Below are 24,030 nucleotides of genomic sequence, written 5' to 3' on the forward strand. Positions count from 1 at the left end.
TTCTGTAGACAAGAAACAGCCTTTCTGTTCTGGGAAAAGACACCCCGAGGGCTGAGAGATCAAATACCATAGACCAAATACTCCCAAGTCAGGCCCTGGCCTTTCTGGACAGCAGACTGCTTGCTAGAGAGTTTCCAAGCAGGGTTTAGCATTACTGGCTGTCTTGGTCAGGCAAGTCAGTGCTGCAGGGCTTGGGCACACCTGTGCTTCCTTTCCAAAGCCCACAGAGCAGTTTAGGAACCAGTGTAAACACAATTGATGTGTGCAAAAATAAACCAGATGCTAGCAAGGCTGGTGACTCACTGCCTATAAAGAGAAGGACCCAGGCTCAGCAGCAACTTCAGGACCTTCCTCTTAATAGCTTTTTTAGGCGTTAGCAGCTGGCTGGAGGTGGCTGTGGTTCACCTTCCCAGGCACAGGGCAACAAGCAAAAGGCTAGTGAGGCCTGCTCTTGCAGAGAGGGGAAAGGGGCGAAGGAAAGTTACAGGGATGGAAGGCAGCCAAGAACAGAGGGATGGGTAACAGCTTGCCCCTGCTGCGTTGAGATGGGAAAGTGTGCTCCTTCACACAGCCCAGCAAGGCAAGTGAGGGGGCCTCCAGTGTCCCTCCACGCCCCACCGGCTCTGCAGCTGCATTTACCTTGGATGGAGATGAGCACCTGGAGAAGGCTGGATTTGCTGGTCCACCTTTCTGTGCCCTGGAACACACACAGAAGTTATCACAGACAGCTTGTCATGAGCAACAGCGAACGCAGCATCCGTCCTGGTCAGCATTTAACACAGAAAACAAGGGAGGCGACAGCCTTCAGACTGCAGCTAATAGTGACCAAGGTGCATGCCAACATTTACTGCCTGGGCCCAACCCCAGCTGCGTTTGTGCACACCTATTTTAAAGGTCTGTGAGTACAATTCAGGCTTGGGTAAAATTATGGGCCTACTGCGCTGGCTTCAGGCTGGACATGGCCTGGGCAGATACTGTGGAAGCTTGTACACCTTAATCCAGGTATGCAGCACCTGCCTCGCTGCTCCAGAACTGGGGTCACAGGTGGGGCCCACTCCAGCCCTGCTGATTGTGTCAATGGGTGGATATTTATTGTGGTGCCCAAACAGGAATGAGACACCCTCCCACCCCACAAAGTCATTCATCGCTACCCACAACCTCCCTTGAACCTAGCTGTCCAGAAGTTAAGAGTGAGGGTTCTCGCAACTCACTGTGCCTCCTACGTCTTTGCTAAGCCTGTTTCCAGCATGCCTTGGCTGCTCACCACAGAGAAGGCAAAAAAAGGCCAGAAAGACCAAGTCCCAAAGGGTAGGAGAATGACCCCTGTTCACACTATGATCCCTGCGCACACCCTCAGCTCTTATCAGCCCCGACAAGGGCCTGTGGCTAATACTACCCACAGCTCATCTTCCAGGGACAAACGTGGGTTTTGAGACACTCTTTCAAAACCTCTCTTGAACACTACCCTTTGGCTCTGTCTACTCCATCCATCTATCCAGAATTCAAACCCAGACTATTAGGGCCGGTTCAAGCCCAATGCAGACAGGGCCAGCACAAAGCTTGGATGCTCATTCCCCAGTTTGCTCTCTGAACTGGAAAACTGTCAGGCTTCTGGGGCCAGCGGGAAGCAGCAAACACCGCTCCCTAGTTGCGGAAGTCTGGCTCCGTTTAAAAGCCATGTGCTGTGCAAAGGGATTGAAGACAGCATTACCTTTCCTATCCAGGTTCCCAGAAGGCTGACGCAAACCTTGCCATTGTCGTACAGGTTGGGGTTCAGTCTCCCGCTGCACTGGGAGAGGTAGCGGAAGAGAGGGGGGACAGCTGGGTAGATGTTGGGTAACTGGATATCGAACAAGAAGAGGCCGTCTTCGTAAGGAGTGCGTGTGGGTCCTTTAATAAGTGCTGAAAAGAGATCCTGTGAAGAGAGGAGATGTGAGCACAAATAGGCATGGGCTAGAGTGAAAGCCAGGGCTGCCCTCTGTCCAAGGAAAAGAGGCAAGCCCTGGTAACAAGGCAGATTGAGTTTGGGGAGTGGAGGAGGAAGAGATAGAGGCTTTAATTAGCTTAACACTAACTGGGGACTTGGGAGAACTAGCTCAAGCCTTGCAGATCTCCAGCGGGTGCTAGCTTTGGGCTGTGCTCTTTCACCTGAGACTGAACTTCACCCACCACACTTCCACCCTTCAGGCCTGGATGAGTGATCTGAAACAGGATTTCAGACGGGGCTGGTGCACGGTTCCACTCCACGACTGGCTACGCCCACTGCCTTGTTGGCTCTCCACCCGCTCACGCTCCCTGCTTAGCCGAATTACACAGCCCAGGTTTATTTGGTGAACTAATTCTAGTATCAGATTCCCACATACTCATTGTTTATTACCAGGGTTCTTGGAAATGTAAAGGGGAGCCAATTTACTGTAATTATAAACTTCAGCCAAGTGTAGATGCCTTGACAGCTCAGAATAGGGGATTAAGTCTGGAACTCCCTCCTGAGCCTTCAACTCTCAGGTTACGCCCAGTCACCGTGCTAACACACAAACAGACTGGAGCATACGGACTTGCCATTCTGTCTTCAAACGTCTTGACCATGATGCCATCAGGCAGAGAGGTCGCCAGCAATGCCATTTCTTTCCTCACTGTGCTGAAGAACTTCTTGGCTTCTGGTGGCTGGAACTCCATTTTCTTAAAGGCATGGGTATCTAAGGAGCAAGGGGCGTTACAACCCATCAGATTACAGAAAATCGTCCTCCAAAATCAAACGCCTTCAAAGGGAAGTTTTTTTCCCCCCCCTCAACAATTGCGCCCAGTATTGTGGGGAGGAGAAAGAGAAGATACTGGTCAGTGAAGCTGGGGAAACATGGCTGTATTGTTATTTGAGATCTCAAGCCACGAGTTAGCAGCAAGGCGCTAAAGCAACTACGTTGGGACCACATCTGGGCAAGAATTTACACCTCAGCCAAAGAGCTGTGTTAATAGCCTCTTTCTTCACAGCTACAGGCTCAAAGCAGAGGTTGGGTACGTTTTCCCAGCTGACCTGTCCAGGATGATCTGTTTGCCAGATATCTGAAGCTGTGCTGTCACCGATGCACCCCAGAACCAGGCACTCTTGTTTATTTCTGGCAGGTGAAAGTTGGTTTGTGTTAACAAGGTCACTGCACTCAGAGGAGGCACAATCGATACAAGAACATCAGCTGTCTCCATTTCCATTCTGCCTCTCACCCTCCAGCCCTCCACCGTCCCCCAGTCAAGAAAAGCTCGTTTCAAACTTGGTTGCAACAGGGTTTTCATGCTGGTAGGTTGTGGATCGCAACAGCCCTTAGCAAAGCTGGAGTGCCAATCTTTGAGGCAAGGGATTCCTACCCCACACACTGCTGCAGAGCGTCCAAGTCAGAACAGCCAAAAGGGGAAAGAAAGGGAACCTCTACCACAGCCACATCACATGGGACAGCGCTCTGAGTACATGCAAGACACCCAGGGTCATTTCCCAGACCAGACCCCTCTACGGATAGGAGCCCTCTTTAATTGCCCCTTCCCAAGTGACTTATGAGTTCCAGGTGGGTAACATCTCTCCCCTTCTCCTAGAAGCAGGGCCGTTAAGAGAGGGGGGAGTGACTGCAGGGGACTCCTGCTGGGGTACAGGAGTCTCAATGGGGAAGGCAGTGGAAGAGTTAGTCAAGCCCCGAGGTGTCACACTCACCTGGGGCATATTCCAGCACAGAGAAGACCTCCCCCTTGGCACTTGTGAAGGTGACTCCAGGCTTGCCTCCGCTCTGCTGGCAGAGCACTGGGGTCTCACTAGGCCACTCCGACCTCACTGGCGTCTGTGCCTCAGGTTTTTCTTCTTTCTTCTCCGTCTCCACCATAGCTTCCATCTTCTCCTCCTCCACAATGGCAACGTTATCCAGGGTCTTCTTCAGATTCTCCTGCAGCTTTTTGATGTCATCCAAGAACTTCTTCTCCCGGGTGGGCTTTTCGGGCTCTACTGTCGGCGAAGTGGGAGAGCCCGTCAGCAGCTGCTCCACAGTCATGTTCTTCAGGCTCTCTAAGATCTTGATGGCCTCCTTCAGCTCTCGGAAACTCTTTGGTGCTCCCTCTTTCCCAGCTTTCTCTGCAGTTAGATCAGCAACCGCCATTGCCACGGCACCCTGCACTTGTTCCTCTACCTTTTTCACCTCTTCCGCTACAGGCTCCTCAGGCTCCAGCTCTTCAGTTTTCGGGTGGTCGTCTTCCATAAGGCCGTTGTCCGTCTCCCAGCTATCGCTCTCATCCTCCCACTCATCAGAGGATGCCCCACTGGTGCTGCCATCTACAGAATCATAGTCAGATTCTTCAATCTCCGATTCTATGTTGTATAAGTGCTAAAGGAATCAAAAACAAAGAAGTGAGGTGGTATAGGGCCGAAATACACATGCTTTATTTACGGTCATCTTGGATGGAGATAAATCAGTCTCTACTGTTAAAAGGAAACGGACAGTTAAAAACAGTGATCCTAGCAACACCAAAATCTCCCCAAAAGGCAATTTTTTCTTTATCTAAGGTGGATTCTATCTGAGCTGAGTCCTGCACTTATGAAGCTCCTGTGAGCTGGGTTCTGAATCAGCATTCCCGCCCCCCCGAAAACAGGTGTTTGGGAATAGCAGGGTCAGTTTTAAAAAGAACACAGCTGTCCCAAAAGCTGGGGCTTCCATTGCAGACCAGAGAGAGCATGCATGCTAGAACTGCAAGACTGAAGTCCCAGCTTTCTGAACCCCACACAAATTTTGCAGTTTTTAACGTGTCAAATTTGTATTTCTGTTTTTGCAACTGAGCCAGCTGCTGTGTGAATACAATATGCCAGCTTGGCTGTGTCTGCATTCCACGCATCTACAAAACAATGCCTGAACTAGCTAGAATGCGCATGTTTCACTATCTTCTTGTGTGGCACACTGTAACTGCTATCGGCACTCTGCCATGAACAGTCTCCAACCACTGTACTTCACTGCCACTTTTTAAGGTTTAATTGGGATAAGGAAGCCTTACTAGAATTGCTGACCTGACTCTTATAAATGTGCTTTCTCCCTACCCCTCTTCACTACCTACCCTGAGAGTCTAGCTTCCCCAGACTCCATCACAACCCCTCCCCTCCACCCCCATTCTTGCAGCTCTAAATTTCAGGGGACTTTTGTGTGTGTTACATTTTTCAAAGACAGCCTTGCAAAGCAGACATGAAAATTTACCAACTCCGATACAAATTCGACTCATCTAGCCCCCCCATATGTCATGTGGGTGGGGGGAAACAAAGCCTAATGGATAGCTCCAGGACAAGAAGTAGCTTGTAAGGTGTATTAAAGAGGTTTGTACGATGGGAAGTTTAATCCTGAACTTCTGAAAGTTCAAGTGATGTTGCATAAAACCTATACAGCTGCTAAAAAGAGACACACTGATCACAGTAGCTAAAAGCCAGACATGCAGATGTACAAGCTCTCCATACACAGAGCTCTGCCAAGGAGCCTCAAAATCCCCACCTGCACCAGCACAGTTATGCCAGTTGCAGGCCACTAAATAACTGATTGCCAGCTGCGATTAGATCCTGGGGAGCTAGACCAAGGCCACCAGACTTCCTGCCCTTGTGGCCTATCCCAAATCTGAGTTGAAAGGCTACTTTGTCAGCCAGTTATGCCATCTTCATGGTTATTTTTAGATCCACTGAAAGTGCCCAACCAGCTAGTCTCTGGCACACGCACAGAAACGAAAATTACAGTTCTCAACAGATAACTTAGGATCTCAACATTCACCAAAGTCCTATAATTACATGTTCAGACAGAATCCAAGGGAACGGAGCGACACAGCTTGCTGCAGAGGCACGTCGTGAGAGCAGCTCTTTGTGGAGCATACACCAGACCTTTGATTCTGCCTGTGATCCGGTCACATGTGACAATGGGGGGAAGGGAGACAGCAGACTGCTTGTTAACATCCTCTTCCATTTCCATAGTGCAGGCATTGACCATTCTACTGTTATTAATGCAGAGCTGCTTGAGGTTTTTTTTTTTGGTGGGTTTTTTTTTAAGTCTTGATCATCAACTGCTTTCTGCACATGAATGAGATTCTGTAGCAAGAGGAGTGATGTGTTCTGTGCTGCTCTGATAGGGGATGGGACCCTACAAAGGCAGGTATTCTATTTTCTTTAGAAGGTCTGTCTTCACTAAAAGAGATGAGGAGAGGAGAAACAGGACTAAAAGATAGGCAAAGACAGGCATTCAAAGAGTTCAAAGAACCTGAGATTCAGTTACACAGGCTCCAGCAGTATCTTTGCATCCTTGATCCAAGAACACTGCATGTCATTAAACTGAGTTACAGAAAGTACCGTGGCCCCACTGACCAGACAGGAGCACCTTACCTGAGGCAGAATAATGGTCTTGGAGTTATCAGCCCAGACTACTTCCACTTTGCTGCTGACATCAACACGAGCCACCTGTCCTACCGAGGGCTATGGGAACAAGAGCAGCAAACAAAATATCACAATCTTTCTCAAGTACAGAGAATGAAGTCTTTGAGAAACAGCTTTTCTCCAGGTAACTGAGGCATGTAAACACGGATCAAGTCCAAAGACAAGCTTTTGGCATGCCTCACGCAGTGAGACCGTGGGCCGCAGCAGGAGCAACCAGGCTGCTGAGATTCTATTTAGCGGGAAAATGTTTCCATGAAAGACTACCTTGGACACTACAGAAAGTCACCACCTAGGGAAACGGTGAACCACATTATATGATTACTTCTGACCAACATCAACATTTTAAAGCTCCAACCTATGAGTATGGAAAGCAGTTTTGATTGCTTAGATGACTATAAATGGGATCCTACCACCATTTCTTTGACTTAGGGTGCCATCTAGTGATAGTTCTAAGAATTTTGATTTTGAGCCCGCTCAGCTGAAGGAAGACCTACAGACTTTGCAGTTTGTTCCCGGAGCGCAGCACTTCCGTGAGAGCTAGGGCATGGATATGAAGGGCATGCCTAGGCTGACACAATCGGGGTAGAGAGGCTCACATTAATGCTCCAAAAACAGCTGCGTAGACTGTGCTCTGAAGTTGCAGCTCAGGCTGGCCTTCAAGCTCTGAGGCTGAAACGCCAAACATGCCGCATTCAGCTTTTTAAACCCCACGTTTAGTGCATTCAGAATAAATAGCTTCTTAAACTGGAATAAAGTTTACACAGGCCAGGTGAGCAGCTTTAGGCATGTATTTCATGCTGCTGGAGCTTAGACATGCTACTGCTACTTGGCCTATCAGAGAGCTGAGACGTCTTCTTACACTTCTACCCTGCAGACCTCTGTTAGCGTAAGAGTCACTTCTAGGGTCTGCAAGACCTGCAGCCTTAAGGAGGTCCACTACCGGTGAACAGCTCGCATTCTTTCCAAAAGGGAGGTCCCCCTCAGACCCCTCCTGACTCCTTAATCCAATTTAAGCATGTAAATCCAGTTTATAACAACAACGGCCCTATTTCTCAAAGCAAAACAAATGTCACTAGCTATAGACATAAACTGATCTTCAATCTCCCTCTGTTTGGGGCTGCGCTGGACTTTCCATCTTAGAAGTTATACTGAAAACCCGACTTGGAATCCCTACACAGATACTTGTTGGATTTAAATTAAGGCAAACAAATTTCATTCTCCATTTTTGGTTCTAGTTGCTTCAACTTTCAGGGCAGGTTTAATCCCTTTTCACCCTGGCAAAGAGGATTTCAGAGTGACCTCAGTTAAAATCTGAGATGGTGCCTACTTAGGCCTCCAGGTTTGTATCTTCATTCCAGTGCCCTTTGACTCTGTCCAGGGTGGACAAGTGTCTTGTACACATGGGACCTTTCAGGCTAAGCCGGGGGCAGAAAATACAGCGGTATCAGGCAACACGAGAGGCTGGGATTTTCAAAGAAGATTGTGGGCACTAGGTACCCAAATGGGACTTGGGGAATCCAACTCTCTTAGGACCCTTAGGAAATCCCAGCTAAAATGACTGCAGGCTGCTTCGGGCAAAATGACCATGGCTCAGACTCACCTCATCTTCCTTGGCCAACGCTCCCTCCTCAGCATTGCCAATGCGAATCACAATGTCGGTGGTTCGGAAGCGGAAGTCGGGGTGATCAGCAATATCATACACACTCACATCCTCCTCCTCCCCCATCAGCTGGCATTGAAGAGAACACACACGTGCACGGGTTAGCTCCAAACTACTGAACTGATTTCTAGATTCTGCTTTGGACACTTAAAATGCTTCCTGCACCTGCAGTTTGGTTCCCAGCACCCGTGGCCACTTGACGTCTTGTGACCATGCGCTGCTAATACATCTGGTGCCTGCTGCTGCCCTCTGACCTGCTATTTGATATTACGTGTGTCACCTCAGAAAAGGTGTAAGGGGTAAATTGGCATCCTGCCTTTTCATCCAGTTCATCCTCACCTTTTCTCTTAGGTTTTACACTGCATGAATCATGAGCCAATGGGAACCACGGTACACCCCCTGTGAACATCCAGCTCTCTCAAAAACAGCTAGAAGGTGAGCTGAGCAGAGCCAGGATTTATTTTGGATACAGGTTCCATGATCTCCGAACCAGCACAGCTGGTAGGAGGGTTGGATAAAAGGCTCATGACTTAATAGGAAATAGCATCCCCCCCGCCAAAGCGGATCACCTTTGCTTTCGCTCTGAGAAAAGCACCACTATTTACTAGCATGAGGAATTAGTATTAGACATAGGGATGTGTCTCTGGGGCAGCCTGGGTTATGTCTACACTACAAATGACTGTGGTGTAACTTCTGTCATTCGGGGTGTGACTAAGTCACGTAAGCTATACCTGAGCAAAGTAAGTTATACCGACATAAGCGCAGGTGTGGAGAGTGCTTCTCCCAGAGCTTCTCCCACCAACCCAGCTACCACCACTCATGGAGGCAGGAGATATTAAGCCGCCCCTAGAGCTCTCTCCCATCAGCTTAAAGCACCTTCACCAGAAGCACTACAGCGGTGCAGTTGCGCCGCTGTAAGTGATGTTGCGTAGACATAGCCTGAGATTTTGTTCTAAGCCTGAACTAGCCCTGGTCACTTATACCACATGCACCACCCTGAGGGGGGGACAAAGGAAGAATGAGCCAGGTTTAGAGGGGCCATGGCAGCACTCCTCCAACTTGCCCACAGCCTAACAGGAGCCGGCAAGATGAAATACTCCGAGCTCCTGGACTTGGTGGGGGAGGAAGATGTGGTCTGTAAATGAGAGTGACGGGTCAAGAGCGCTCTCATGGTGTTTCGGACAACCACTGAGCAATGGGCTTCTCTGCCAACTAGTAGAGGTGGAAAAAGTCAGAGGCCCAGCACCAAAGCTTTAAGAAATCAACTGTGGTTGCTTGTTTCAGCACCAGCCCCTCTCCTGGCCAAAGGCAGAAATTCATAGATAACTGAGGGGAAAAAAACACCCAGCTGCTCCAGGATGATGGGGTGTGCAAATCTTTGAACATGCCTGCTCTGTGCCAGGTCACCACCGGCAGAAACACAGGCTACATCTACACTGCGTGCTTCTTTTGGTGGTGGTGTGTAGAGTATACACTAGCAGCGTGGACAGTGAGTCACAGCTCAGGAGAGCAGAACACAGACACACCTGAAGGGAGCGGGTATGCACTGAGCACATACCCTACATGGCTCTCTGCTCACCCAAGCCCTACCTTCCTGCCTATGCTGCTATTTTCAGCTATGCAGTGTCCCACTGCCTCCCCACTGCTGGAGCCTCCCCCAGTTGCAGGTCAGGGCTCTGCCAGCTCCCTGCGGGGGGAACTGCTGAAGCCTTTCCCCTCTGCCAGAGCCTTTCACCGACACGCGTAGTGACACCCCCAGCGTGGACGTGGCCTGCTTTTCACGGCTGCGTGTAGCTACACGTACACTTTGCGCTGCCTCAAGAGGCGTGCAGGGTAGACATAGCCACAGAGAAAAATGTCGCCAGAACCAGTCTTGACACCAGAGCAGTAACATGCCCCACTCCGCTAATCCTAAAGGTGACTTATTTCAGGGTGGAAGCATACAGAGTAAGCGCTGTTGTGTACTTCACTCCTCTCAGACAGCCCCAACTAGGAGGAGCAGGCTGCTTCACCTACCTCAACATCGTCTCCGCTGGCCTTCAGCTTGAACCATTTTACTACACAGGTGCGGCCGATGTGGTCACCTGACTGCACCACTCCGTACACAGCAGGGTCCTGGGAGGTCTGAGCTTTTGGTCAGGGTGGAAGGGAGGAAAATATCCAAGTGAAAAGCTGGACCAACAGTGACTGTTCTCATCTCTTTAGTCTGATCAATAAGCTTTGTTTGATCTTTCTGGCAGCAGCACCAGGGGAAGTCACCTCTGGCTTCACTGCGAGGCATTACAGCCCAGCAGCTCCACTCGAGACAGGGAAATCAGGAGAATGGATCTTGTTACATGACAGCTAGGGTTGCCAACTGTCAAATTGTGAACCCATCCTTCACCTGTGTGCAATGCCAGGATGAAAGCAACAACGGAGCTGGGGTGTTCTGAGCAAGTAAGGAAAGAGTCATGTAACTTTAAAGGGCCATCTAGCCAGAGGGTGGGTAGAGAGATCCCAGGTGGGCACACTTGTCTTTAGGGAGTTGCAGTGCCAGATCAGTGGCCACTTCACCTTGATGCTCTGCTCTCTACACTATTCAATGAAGAGCCAAAGAGTCCACTTCAAGTGTGGGTACTGATGGGCCAAGAGGGCTACCTGGGATGGGCCGTAGCTACAAGGCGTCTCTTCCTCCATGATCATGATTTCCCACAACGGCTACGTTCCACTGGAACAATGAAACTGTCAGTCAATAAAGGGAGACCTGTGTGCAGGGAACACCCTTTCACAGAAGCTGGACTTGGACTGCATCTGCCATCAGTGCCTTCCATGTAAAACTGACTGGCAATAAACCTCCCCAGTGGGCTTTAAAGAGTTTGATTCCTCTCTCTTTCCAGGTTATAAAGAGCTTTGCCTGCAGCAGGTTGTAGGGTTTTCTGGACGGCATTTGGCAGAGAAGGGAGGTGAAGGAGGCGGCAGGAATTCTTAAAAATTTGTCAGACAAAACTAGAACCTGGGCCTGACAATTTACTAGACATTAATGAGCTCTAGATGCTCGTTTCCCCTATGCAACTTTGAAAGTCTAAGCCTCCATCTCTTGCTTCCACAAGCAACGCCTAACCCATAAGGCCACAGCATCTTTCAGCCCAAGGAACGAGCTCCCCGATGAGATAACAATGACTAGAACCTACAGATCTGCGGAAATCAGCTTTATATCCATGGACCATTTTTGCAGATCACGGATCGGCTGCCAATTCAAAGTTAGTATCCGCGCAGGGCTCTAACAATGACCACTGGTAAAAGTGAGCACAACACTCATCTCTGACTTAGCTTTCCAACTATATATATTATAAACACAACAATCAGAAACAATCCCTTGCCCCCAAACAAAAGCCCTACAATTAGAACAATTTACTCCTACCTATGGGGGAAGAGAGCAAAGTTTTTTTTTGTTTGTTTTAAATTTTTTTTTTAAAAACTCTGAGGCTGTGCTCATCACTGTCTAAAGAATTAAGATTAGATGAGGCCTTGAACTGCTGCTAGGGAAGAGGGAGATGCATGCAGTAGTTTAAAGCTAGGCCAAGTGCCATTCGTCCTTCACATTCATGAGCACTAAACTCCTGCAGAGAATTGGGTCTCTTAGAACCGTTACTTAGCTCCTAAGCCTTGGGAAAGTCAAGAAGTGAGACGCTCACATACTTTTGGAGTGATTTGTTTCTTGTCAGGAAAGGGGAAGAAAAAGGCCACTTTTCATCACAGAAAACTTTTTAGATAAATATAGTAGTGTGAGAATCTTGTTGGGAATGGCATCCAGGTAAAGCTAAACTGTGTGCGATTCATTCCTTTCATCGCTCTGGTGCTGGGTCAGGCAAGTAAAAAGGGTGTCCTCAGATCAAGAGAGATCCTTTAAGATTCCCAGGGAAAGGGGAGGTTGGTTGTGTGCTAACAAAAGGTTGGCAAATCCAATTCATCCCCAACTATTTCACACAGGTTCAGCCCTATACAATAAAACCTTTTTAAAGCCTACAAACCATGTATATGTAGAGTTACCAGAGCCATATTTAAGTACTTGTTTCTTACTACACATTTGCACTTAAATAGAAGGGGTGCAATAACTGATTTTATATTAGAAAACAAAAAGCAAAAGGATAGCACTGGAGTGCAAAGGTTGGTCTCATGGCAAAAGTATAGGCTGGGGAGTCTGGAGATTTGGGTTCTATTCCCACCTCTATCACTGACTCAGTGTGTGACCTTGGGCAGGTCACTTAAGCTCTGTGCCTCAGCATCCCAGACTGTAGAACCTGGACACTACTCTGCCCACCTCCTGAAGGGCTTGTGAGGCTAGACTCATCAATCTACTCTGAAAGTGCTTTTCAGATATGAAAGTCATTGGATCTTTTGGGGTAAGTGTTATTGATTTTAACTGCTCAGGCGCCTGCATCATCATATGCACCAAACCAAAATAGACAATTGCAAAGCTCTTATTCCTTGTAATAAAAATGATGATTTGCTTTTTCCCCCAGAGCATATTTTTCACCCAGTACCTCTTTTGTCCACGACGAAGTCCCCAGGGCAAAACTCATTGTTGTCCAGATGATGGACTGGAAACAACTCGTTGGAGCGAATATTGGTCTCCACAGTGCCATCCTGCCACATCACATCAGCCGAAGTCATCGTGGTCACCACTTCTACAGCAACTCTGAACGTAAGAGAGAGAGCTTTAATGAAGCTGCCACCTGTGGAGAGCAGAAGAAAATAAGCAGACCCCTCTGCCAACTGACTTTACCCATTTTGGGGCTTGCCCCAACACAAGAAGCCAAAGCTAAGTGCACAGAGCAATGGTAGGAAAATCTGGGCTGCCAAGCACTCTAAGTTCAAAAGGGTACCCATGTTTCACACCTGGCAGTAGTAAGTCAAGAGATGGGATTTTAAGGTCAGGAACCAGTACTCAGGCTGAATGGGTTCACTTATGCCTGTGGGCCAGGGGCGGGCAAACATTTTGCCCTGAGGGCTGCATCAGGTTTCGGAAATTGTATGGAGGGCCTCCCCAAACAGCCAGGCGTGGCCTGGCCCCTGCCCCGGATTCCCACCCACCCCAGCTTGATGCCCCCCTGCCCCCACTTCCCCCCCCCGCCGACTGCCCTCTGCCACCCCATTCAACCCCTCCTCTCATTTGTGATTGCCCTCTCTGGGACCCTTGCCCCATCCAAACCCTGCCCCCCCGGAACTCCCGCCCCATCCACCCCCCCTTCCCTGTCTCCTGACTGCCCCCGGAACTCCCACCCCAACTGCCCCCCCCACTCCATTCAACCCCTCCTCTCATTCCTGATTTGCCCCCCCCCGGACCCCTGCCCCATCCAACCACCCCTTCTCCCTGACTGCTCCCCACCACCCCACCCAACCCTCCCCCCCCCCTTCCTGGCTGCCCTCCCTGGGACCCCTGCCACATCCAACCACTTCAGTAGGGAAAAATCTTAGGTTCCAAAGGCTTGAAGTGCCTTCTGTCTGGAGCTCTGCTGAAAGTTCTGAGAAATCTTTGAAGCTGGGGTCATGGGGATGAAAAGGAAGACTAAAGCTGCATATTGTATCTCAGCCCTTTGGAGACAGGTTCGACACTGCCTCTTCCTTTGAAAAGCAGGATGGTGTTCAGTTTAAAGACAACAAAAACTTTACTTCCTGGCCACTCTCACATATGATCACCTCTACCGCACAAAGACAAACCCAAGCATAGAACAATCCTGTTTTTGACACGAGGGTCTCATCTTCCTGCCCCTTTCATTTTTAAACCTCCTAATCACACGTACCCTTCCCACCGCCAATCCAGAAGCATTTGCTACAGTCCACAGTTTTCATAAGCTCGAATCATAGAATATCAGGGTTCAAAGGGACCTCAGGAGGTCACCTAGTCCAACCCCCAGCTCAAAGCAGGACCAATCCCCAACTACATCATCCCAGCCAGGGCTTTGTCAAGCCTGACCTTATAACCCTCAAAGGAAGGAGATTCCACCACCTCCCTAGGTAATGCATTCCAGTGCTTCACCACACTCCTAGTGAAAGTTTTTCTTAATATCCAACCTAAACCTCCCACACTGCAGCTTGAGACCATTACTCCTTGTTCTGTCATCTGCTACCACTGAGAACAGTCTAGAGCCATCCTCTCTGGAACCCCCTTTCAGGTAGTTGAAAGCAGCTATCAAATCCCCCTTCATTCTTCTCTTCTGCAGACTAAACAATCCCAGTTCCCTCAGCCTCTCCTCATAAGTCACGTGCTCCAGCCCCCTAATAATTTTTGTTGCCCTCCGCTGGATGCTTTCCAATTTTTCCACATCATTCTTGTAGTGTGGGGCCCAAAACTGGACACAGTACTCCAGATGAGGCCTCACCAATGTCAAATAGAGGGGAACGATCACGTCCCTTGATCTGCTGGCAATGCCCCAACTTATACAACCCAAAATGCTGTTAGCCTTCTTGGCCACAAGGGCACACTGTTGACTCATATCCAGCTTCTCGTCCACTGTAACCCCTAAGTCCTTTTTTGCAGAACTGCTGCCTAGCCGCTCGGTCCCTAGTCTGTAGCGGAGCATGGGATTCTTCCATCCTAAATACACTCATGGGTGCACATACTGCCATACAAAGAACCACACTGAACAGCATTCCTGATTTGGATCAGGTTAGCAGAATCTATGGAGCAAAGGTGCCAAGCTATTTTTGCTAGGGGCTATACTCAGACCTTTAATAAAAAATTAAATTAGTGACCAAGCTACTGGACATTTACATTTAATATTCCCTAACTGAAACCTTCGTTGAAGAAGAATTAAGAATGAAAGCAAGTTCCAACAGGATCCAGTGAACATCCCCAGAAGTTACACTTCACAAAAATTCTACATGTTAATCCTCTCCCGGCAAATACACGTGAGAGTCTGAAAATGAACAGTTAAGGGATCCAGCCAAGTTCTCATTGCCCTAGAATCACTCAATCATCCCATCAAGCCTTAACTCTGCCCCCATTTTGTTCAGTAATGACAATATGCTACTGGATCTATACTGTTGAGGAGATTAGGTTTATTCATCCTTAACATACAAAATCTCTTGCAAGTAGTATAGAAAGATGGGCAGTTTCCCAGTTTCTCCTTGTTTCTGGACCCCGTGGCTGGGCAAGTACCTCTTCTTCCCCCACAGGGGAAGCGGTACAATACCTCTTCATAGCACTAGTCCAACAAACCCTTAGTTAGTCCCATCCTTGCCTCCCACAGTGCCCAGTACACTCAATCACATGCTATTTTTCAGATACATCTTTATGGCTTTTGAACATCTCTCCTTATTAAAGCCAATAAAAGTATGGAGATATTAGAAGCTGTAATGGGCAAATACATACAATAGGATTTCCTTTTTTTAGAGAGTCAACAGCAGAACGTCTCAGAAAAATTCTACCATGGGAGGAGATATGTGGCATGTGACATTTCAGGGGGACTTGTTTCTTTATGGGGAAGTTGGAGGGTTGGTGTTGAGATGAAGGTTTATAATGGGAAAACAGTTTTAACCTCTTTAAGTGAGTCAATCGCTGTTTGAAATGAAAGGAGGTGGCAATGGAATCCCTTAGTGGCACCCCCAAAAGAATTTACCAGGGCTGCAGGTGCCGCCACAGTAAAGCCATTCCCATTTAACAAACTAAGCTAACGTTACAGGCTGCATTGCTTTCATGCAGTTAGTTAGAGGCACCCATGTGGCTGACCCATCAGATCTGGTACTTCCAGCTGCATCGAGCCAATTCAGTTGGTACGTTCCGTTCACTTCACTCTTTCCAACAGTATTTCAGCTGTTGTGCCTACAAAGTCTCATCAGTTTTCTGTCTGCTTATTCAAGCAATAGGTACCCAGGGCATTTCGTGGTGGTTAACGACCAGCTGCCATATAACCCCTTTAAGTGCCATCTGGGGTTTCATGCGCTACAAAAAGTAACTTTTTACACTCTCGATGTCATGTCTTCAAAGAGCCTTAGGGACTATGTTCTATATGTTTGCCTGGCAATGGAGCCATCTGTCCTCAGCTTAGGTAAAAACAGGTCCCTGTCCACTGCCTTCTTCATGTCAACTGCAATCAGCTATCAAAGCTGCCCATCTGGGACCCCCTTCAATTGCATTAGAAAGATAGAAGTTGTGTGTGTGAGGGAAATAGAGGCTACATACTTATTGATGCTGTTTCCACAAAATCCTACTCCTTTTTGGTGCCTTTCATCTTGCCCACTTTAACACTGCTCCCCTGAGCTCCAATGCTTTTGGACGTTTCTCCCAGCCTTTGGGAAAGTATTCCAGAGCAACAGTGCTCCACTTATACTGAAGCAAATGGAGATAATCGAATGAACAGTGACTGAAGTATACTGTTTCCCACATTACTTCTGTGCTACCGGATCTCCCTCATCCTCACTTACTCCTCTCTGAAAAGATTCTCATCTAAGTATCTACATTTACTGCCATAAAGGGGCACCTGAAGCATGGGTTATGCTAAATCCCTAGATGCTGACAGACTTATTTCCCCAGTGCTCTTGTGCTGTGGTTTTTTAAATTTTTATATGAATTTGGTACTAGTGAAAGATGCTAATTCAACAGTCCTGAGACTGCGGCACAGGTATAGTACGTGACAACGTACCTCAGTGCTGTTCTAGAGGGATCATTTAAGAGTGACTGGACAGAGTTCAGTCTCCATCTCCATCCCTCCTTGCTGAACTGCCAACAAGGGCATCATTTAATGTTGTACTTAGACAAAGCTCTTTGGAACCGTATCACCTCTTCCTCTCTGCACACAGAGCAGCAGGTACCACGCGGGCCTGCGCTCATGTTGGGGCCTCTAGGTACTACTGGAATCTGACCATATCGATTTAATGTGATGTGGACACCTTTCCATCAGCAGGGGGACTGAAACCAAACACATTTCACAAAGGGCCCTTAGCCCTTATAAGGTAACAGATGTTCGTTATTCCAGAGCCATGCTCTCAGGTGACATGCAAAAGGACACTCAGCCTGATCTCCGTGCTTACCCGAACTTGGGTTTGCATTTGAGAATTCAGAGAAGGGAAGGTTTAGCAAGGTGATTGACTGGGGATGGAAATCTGAACCTACCTGTCTCCTGGTTTAAACTCCCTGGAGATCTTAGTCTTCTTCTTCTTATGCTTCCGCTTCAAGTTTTTGATAGAGAGGGGAATGCTCTTCTTGCGCCCTATGCCACTGCCACTCTGGGAAGAGGCAGTGGAGCTCGCCGAAGAGGTCACAGAGCTGGTGTCATCTGTGTCATCGGCTGCCTCATCATCAGCATCTTGTTCCATTGACTGGAGCCTGTAGTCAGGTGACCCATTGTCTTTCAGCAGGAAAGGTGGCTGCTGCTGTCGCCCAGCTGCTGCGCAGGAAGTCTCCTTTCCCATTTCTTCAGGCTGCTCCTCCTTTAACTCTCCCAGGTGTAGTGTGCCATTGGCAGAGTCCCCTAGTTCACATTTGGATCTGGTTTTAAGTTCTTCCAATTTTTGGTCAGCAGCTGCAATAGACTCTCCATCGGGCGGTTCATTGGTACCCTGAGAATCTGGGGTGCATGACATGATCTTCACGATCTGCTTTTTCAGCAATCTCCTCACCTAGAGAGAGCAATGCTGGCCAGTAAATAAACAGGAGTCTGGGTGCCTGGACACACAGCAAACACGTTACATGGCCAATAGGAGGGACGATGTGCAGACTAGAATGTGACCCTCTTTGGCCCTTTTCACACTCCACCTATCTCAGAGCATTTTAGAAAGCAATGAGCTATTGCTCATGGAGTTACCATGCTAGCACAGGCAGCAGCCAGGGAGAATATAAATGGTTTTACAAAGAGCAGGGGATGTTGGCTAGGCCACTGTGTAATTAACTTTTGGCATGACTGTGCAAGAGTCCAGGTGGAAAATCCAGGTCCGAGGGCTCTTTAATAAAACTATATTCAGTTTATATAGTGCCTTTTATTATGAAAGATCCTCTTTACAAAATTAACTAAATGGAATGTACAAAGCTACACAGGCGGCTCATCTCCTTGCCGCTGAAATGCAGCTGCCCTTGGGTGGTACATGGCACTTAGTTGTTTGCCAACACAAGACAGTTCAGCACAGGAAATGAATGCTTTTCCCAATGTGTTACTGTACTGGAAATTTAAGTGAACAGAGTAAGACTCTGCTAGGAAACCAAGTTTAACATCCCTACAGTTATACAAAAATAGGGGTTCTTTAATGGCCCAAGTGGTCAGGACTTCATTATTATGCTGAAAAGATGGAACCTCTAACACCACAGTTGTCCGCTGGCACTTTGCTATGGCACTGGCTCTGCAGTGATGCAGAGAAAAGAATGCCACCAACTGTATGGCTAACCCCACTTCCTGCACCATGTAGGCGTTCCCAGAGAGCCTCATCCAAGTAACTGATCCAGCCCAAAACCTGCTCAGCTCTATGCGACAGGATCATTGCACAAGGTGACATGACTGTGAGCACTAACAAGCCGTTACACTTTACTGGGTCACATTTCGTATAACATATGACTTTTATGGGAAGATTTAGGTTTTAAAAGGAGCATTTAAAATTCAGCCTACATGAATCCCAACCACTCAAGCAGATGTGTTGGGAATACAAGTCGTCCAAGTGCCCACCTCTCACACTCCCAGCTAAGCTAGCCCATCACTTTCCTAGGAACACACCTTCTTGGCGACTGATCCTTCCCCCAGAACACAGTTTCTCTCTGGGCATTCACAAGTGATTTTTGCAGGTTCCACTTTGGCAGGAAATACGTAGAGGCATCTTTCCCCGAGCTGCCTCTGTGCATGGTCGAAGCACCCCAGACGCTTTACTCTGTTAAGAGTGAGAAGATGAAAACCGTCACCTCCCCAGTCAGCCTCAGAGCAAGAGATAATGAACACCCTAGCGATAAGTAGTACCTCCACATAGTTAGCGGGTACATACGCTGATGTATGTGAGATCCATGTGGGTGGCACTAATTAAAATGGGACCAATTTTGCATTACAACTAACATTTCCCAGGAGACTAGAATTCTTTAGGTTAGTCTCTCTCATACACACACAGAGATGTAAGGGAAGAGCTATAGAGTATTTCCAGGCCACCTGGGAACTGGGAGGAGAAGAGTAGCCACCTCCTCCACATACAAGGCCTAGTTACTCTTGTCAACCTCCCAGAGAGAATTAAAAATTTTGCTTTTTCTTTCCATAGGCTGAGAACTCCTGCTCCTGAAGCTACCTTCAGATGGGATTGCACGGCTCTGTTCTCCTACAGAGTTCCAAAATTCACCTACCCTCTTTCCTCACTTCAACAGAGTACCTTATGGCTAACATGCATACCCTGTGGCCTGCAAGGGGCATCAGATGCTCTGCAACATTGGCACTGCTCCTTGGCTGGCCAAGCAATGTTAGCTGCCTTCCCCTCCCACTTCTGAAATAGAGCTTGGAGCTGTAGGATTCAAAGGTTCAGTCCACTGCAGCTAAATGGGGGACAGAAGGGGAAGAGGAATTTGGATGCTTTCTCCCTGCTGTTCAGCTGGGGAGCACTTCTACTGGAGGAGAGCATGTGACGCCAGCCTTTCTACCATTAAATTAAAAACCTCCACTAGCCAGTTAGATGATGCTCCCTGAGGCTGGGAGACAGGAAATGGCTGGAGTAAAGCTCCCTACGTAGGGTGCTGATGACAAAGTTGGATTTCTTATGTCTATTTGCTGGAAGAAGGGCATGTTATCCACTGACTGCCCTGGCATCTTAGGATGGTGGGGAACATGGGTACTTTAAGCAGATCTCACCTGGACAAGTTCTCCTGCGTGATTACCGAAGGTGGGGGACTTACACTGTCAGTACCTCCAGGACAGAAACTTTTAGTGATCCAAGTAACCTTTAGTTCCACCACTTGTACCTGAAAAATGAAGGAGAGGAAGGGGAAGGAGAACATCACTTTTTCTGGGAACTTTACTGAATCAGATTCCAAAGCTTATGGATTCTCAACATGGAAAATGGTTTTCACTTCTAGATGGCTGGACCTAGCCCCTGGATTTTTAAGAAAAACAGCCATGGTCTGCTTCTAATTGTGCTTCCGCACTGGTTAAGAGTTAATTGCATTCATCATGCTTCTATAGTGCTCAAATACAACAACTGTCTCAGGGGGTTCCAGTTCTTTCAGGAAGATTGTCCCTGTTCCCATAGTAAGTAGCCACGTGTCTGCTCACTAACCTCTTCCACCACCACTCTGAACTTGCTCTTTGTGCTCAAGACAGGCTTCACACCTGAAAGCCACTGCACACTGGAGAAGACTTTTGAGGGACCAATGAGGACTTGCCCAGGATAAAAGCCGTATGAGTCATCAAAGAAAAGGCCCTGAAAGAAAACGGCAGCATAAGGGTACTGTGTGTCAGAGAGCAGCTAATGCCTGAAAACATTCTGTTGTGATGACATGGGATTTCTGCATTTCTCTTCCCTCGTTCTTGATCACTAAGGATATCTTTAAGCGAAGAGACCTGTTTGCAAGTTCCCTTGCTTCTATGCATCATTCCTTTGCTGAAGTCATCACATCAGTTTCTATAGCAACACACTGAATATCACACATTCACAAACAAGGGATTTCAATTTAGTGGGGAAGAGGCAGAGGTAATCGCAAAGAACAATTATCTTGATTTCATGCAAATGTTTTTAGTAACAAATAGTGTGGTCTAAGCACCGGGGTGGACAACAGGAACCCCTGATTTCTTATACCTGCTCTCACAAGGACATTAATGGCTTCTGTCAAGCCACTGAACTTCTCTTCCCCTGCTTCCCCAGTTGCAAAATGGGAGTAATATTGCACATGTACCTGAAGGCCCTGTTAGGCAGATTTACCTAATACTCACATATTTTTGTAAATAAAGCTCTAGGAACTAACCATTTACCTTCTGGGCAACTTTTGTTCATGACAATTGGGGTGACACCGAGCTGGGGACGAGGCATGGCTCAGGGGTTTAGATAGCAATCTGATTCATGTGTTCAAATTTTTCTACTGATCATCATTTAAAATCTTGCAATTTGTCAAGGGTACATAAGATTAGTGCTGTAGGATATAAATCATAAGTGCCAAGAATACACATAGGAATACTGAGCACTAACTTAACGGTAATGAGAAAGAACAAAAGGAGAGACGTTTTCAAAAGCGACTTGTGATTGAATGCCTCAGCTGGACACACCTTGAACTTCAGAGACCTAATTCTAAGAAAGTACAAAAAGCCACGCTCTGGAAATCCTGCCCCTTTAAAGGGCATCTCAAGTCGGGCACCCAAAATCACCAGTCACCTCTGAAAAATGTAGGCCACGATACAGTAAAGAGGCTGAACTTGTTCTGCATTGAGAAGCAATTTACACTTTGGGATCAGATGTTAGAGATATTGGACAGCAATTAGATTGAGACTCTCCTCAATCCATGGACAATGAAATCCTGCAGGAAAAGACACCACATTAAACTGACATCACTTGATCGTCAGCGGAGACATCACATTCTTTAAGGAATCTGGTGGCAGATCACTAGGATTTTGCCTAATTCTAGGATGCTGGCAGAATTTCCATAGGATGAGGCCAACTGTATCAACAAAATAAAGAGCCTTTACACTGTAGGCAATTCCTACAGCCATACCCATCAATAAAGAAACTTTAGAATAGTATTGAATGACAGGATCTAAGAGGAAAAGCCAATTACTTCTGAAGGTTTAAATCTATCACACAGTAGATTTTGTGTTCTCAGCCTGGTTATTAGTAGACAACTCTCCAGAGTGCACAGTCTGGGACAAGAATAGCAGTGTCCACTAAAATAGCAAAAGCTGATGCAGGTCAGGATTAGAGAGGCATACCATCAATTTTATTATTAAAAATTAATTTTGAAACATTCTGATTTCTGACAGAGCACCCTTAAAATGGCATGCTTTTTTGTTATTCCATCAAACATTTTTAGAAGGGTTCTTCCATCCTCTGTTGATGTTCATTAGTGTCTTTTCAAGCAGGGTGACTATAACGAGGATCAGTGAAACCACCTGTACTTTGTGTAAGACCCTTGAAAAGGTATTGTCCACTAGCTTCTTTCAGTTAGTGATCTCACATGCTGCTTTTTTTTTTTTTTTTTTTTTTTTTTTTACACACTCCATGCATCTGAAGTGGGTTTTTTGTCCACAAAAGCTTATGCCCAAATAAATCTGTTAGTCTTTAAAGTGCCACTGGACTCCTCGTTGTTTTTGTGGATACAGACTAACACAGCTACCCCCTGATACTTGTCACATGCTACTTGTAATACTAACAAGTATGACTACTAACAGACGGTAATGTGCTTTTAAATTGGTGTCCTCCTCAAGTGCTCCCTCCATGTGAAAAAAAATAATCTAGCAAAACATTTTCAGCAACGTGGTATTTAAGTTGTAGGGCAAATACAAGTTATTGGGCAAAGCCACATTTTCTTCCTGCAGAAACCTATATTAAAAAAAAAAAGACCAGTTCTGGGCGGATTCTAAAAGAAATTCTGCAGAGGACCAGAAACTTACTGAGTCACTGACATGAGGGCAGACATCATAGAGCTTTGCTCCATCTTCTGTGCTCATAGAACACCTGGAAAAACAAAGAGAAGAGCTGGGAGACAGACCATGCAATGGTGAGGTCAGCCACCTCAACAGCACCACATAGATCTATCATCTGGGCATCTCTGCCACTGCAGGAGCCTCAGGAATTGGTGGCATCTTGGTTTTTCCCGTCCTCTGCCTGTGGCTCACAGTTTAGAATGTTTAACTCAAGTCTTTGAGTTTAACATAAGGGTATCTGGGTGAAAGTTAATGACTTGTGTTGTACAGAAGTTCAGACTAGATCGGGGTAGGCAACCTTTGGCATGTGTGCCAAAGGTGGCACGTGAGCTGATTTTTCAGTGGCACTCACACTGCCCAGGTCCTGGCCACCAGTCCAGGGGGCTCTGCATTTTAATTTTAAATGAAGCTTCTTAAACATTAAAAACCTTCTTTACTTTACATACAACAATAGTTTAGGTTCTATAGACTTATAGAAAGAGACCTTCTAAAAACATTAAAATGTATGACTGGCACGCGAAACCTTAAATTAGAGTGAATAAATGAAGACTCAGCACACTGCTTCTGAAAGGTTGCCTACTGCTGGACTAGATTATCTAAAGGTCCCTTTCTGGATTTAAACTCTATGAAATACCTATGTGTGTGTTTGCAGCACACTGCTGGTCCTTTCCAGGGTAAAGCAAATCCCCTGGTTTTAGATAAGAACTCGGTAAACACTACTCCAGTTTAAAAAGCATAACTGAGCACATGAAATCTATGAGGGAAGTGGGCTGTTGGGTGGAGGTCTTTTGCCTACTAGTAACCTGAACACTCATAACTCACAGCTGTTTCAGAGCAGTGCTGGAACCCAGGCTCCAGAAAGCTAACAAATGTTTTGGCATACCTCTTTTCTGAAATGAGACCTAAGGTGGCATTTCCAATAATTCACTGACAGCAAGACGCTATGCAAAAGATGGTGCTTATTACAGATCACGTGATCTGTAATATCTCCAGAATGATTTGCTTTTCCTCTGAAAAAGAGGCTCAAAATTGGGGCTGCGGGGTTCTCTGTTTATTGTCTCTCAAAGACTCAAATGTCAAAATGTGCTCAGTTTAAAAGAGGTTTTTTTTTAGCTACCAACCTCGCAAACCTCTTCTGGACTATGTGATTTCTGGATCATAATCATACTGTCAGGGATTAGCTTTGCTTCGTCTAAGGGGTAACAGAGCTGCCAGCTATCCAATATATACTTTTACACTCCTTCTTGCCCAAAATGTGTTATCACCTGTGGCTGAAAATAATGTGAGCACAAGACCTGCTGTCACCAGAGTAATGGCTGCACGAGTGAGATGCCACGTATGCTTAGAGTACTTTTAAAAGAGACTACAGTTACCACGCC

At 47.0% G+C, this 24,030-nt stretch overlaps 1 protein-coding gene across 1 annotated transcript in view; it reads right to left on the bottom strand.

The window, feature by feature from the left end:
* UBE2O (ubiquitin conjugating enzyme E2 O) overlaps window positions 1-24,030 on the bottom strand; it is a 91,454-nt gene that overhangs the window by 4,949 nt on the left and 62,475 nt on the right. The window contains exons 5-17 of the mRNA XM_084648212.1: window positions 22,619-22,682; window positions 20,298-20,441; window positions 19,874-19,983; window positions 18,767-18,917; window positions 17,179-17,684; window positions 12,608-12,762; window positions 10,101-10,213; window positions 8,025-8,153; window positions 6,374-6,463; window positions 3,695-4,355; window positions 2,560-2,696; window positions 1,712-1,915; window positions 640-697 (exon numbers count right to left, since the gene is read on the bottom strand). Coding sequence (XP_084504338.1) covers window positions 640-697; window positions 1,712-1,915; window positions 2,560-2,696; window positions 3,695-4,355; window positions 6,374-6,463; window positions 8,025-8,153; window positions 10,101-10,213; window positions 12,608-12,762; window positions 17,179-17,684; window positions 18,767-18,917; window positions 19,874-19,983; window positions 20,298-20,441; window positions 22,619-22,682 — 2,522 coding nt within the window. The remainder of the gene's footprint in view (window positions 1-639; window positions 698-1,711; window positions 1,916-2,559; window positions 2,697-3,694; window positions 4,356-6,373; window positions 6,464-8,024; window positions 8,154-10,100; window positions 10,214-12,607; window positions 12,763-17,178; window positions 17,685-18,766; window positions 18,918-19,873; window positions 19,984-20,297; window positions 20,442-22,618; window positions 22,683-24,030) is intronic.

Source organism: Lepidochelys olivacea (genome assembly GCF_965140295.1).
Source record: "Lepidochelys olivacea isolate rLepOli2 genome assembly, chromosome: 14".
NCBI classification, from domain to species: Eukaryota; Metazoa; Chordata; order Testudines; family Cheloniidae; genus Lepidochelys; species Lepidochelys olivacea.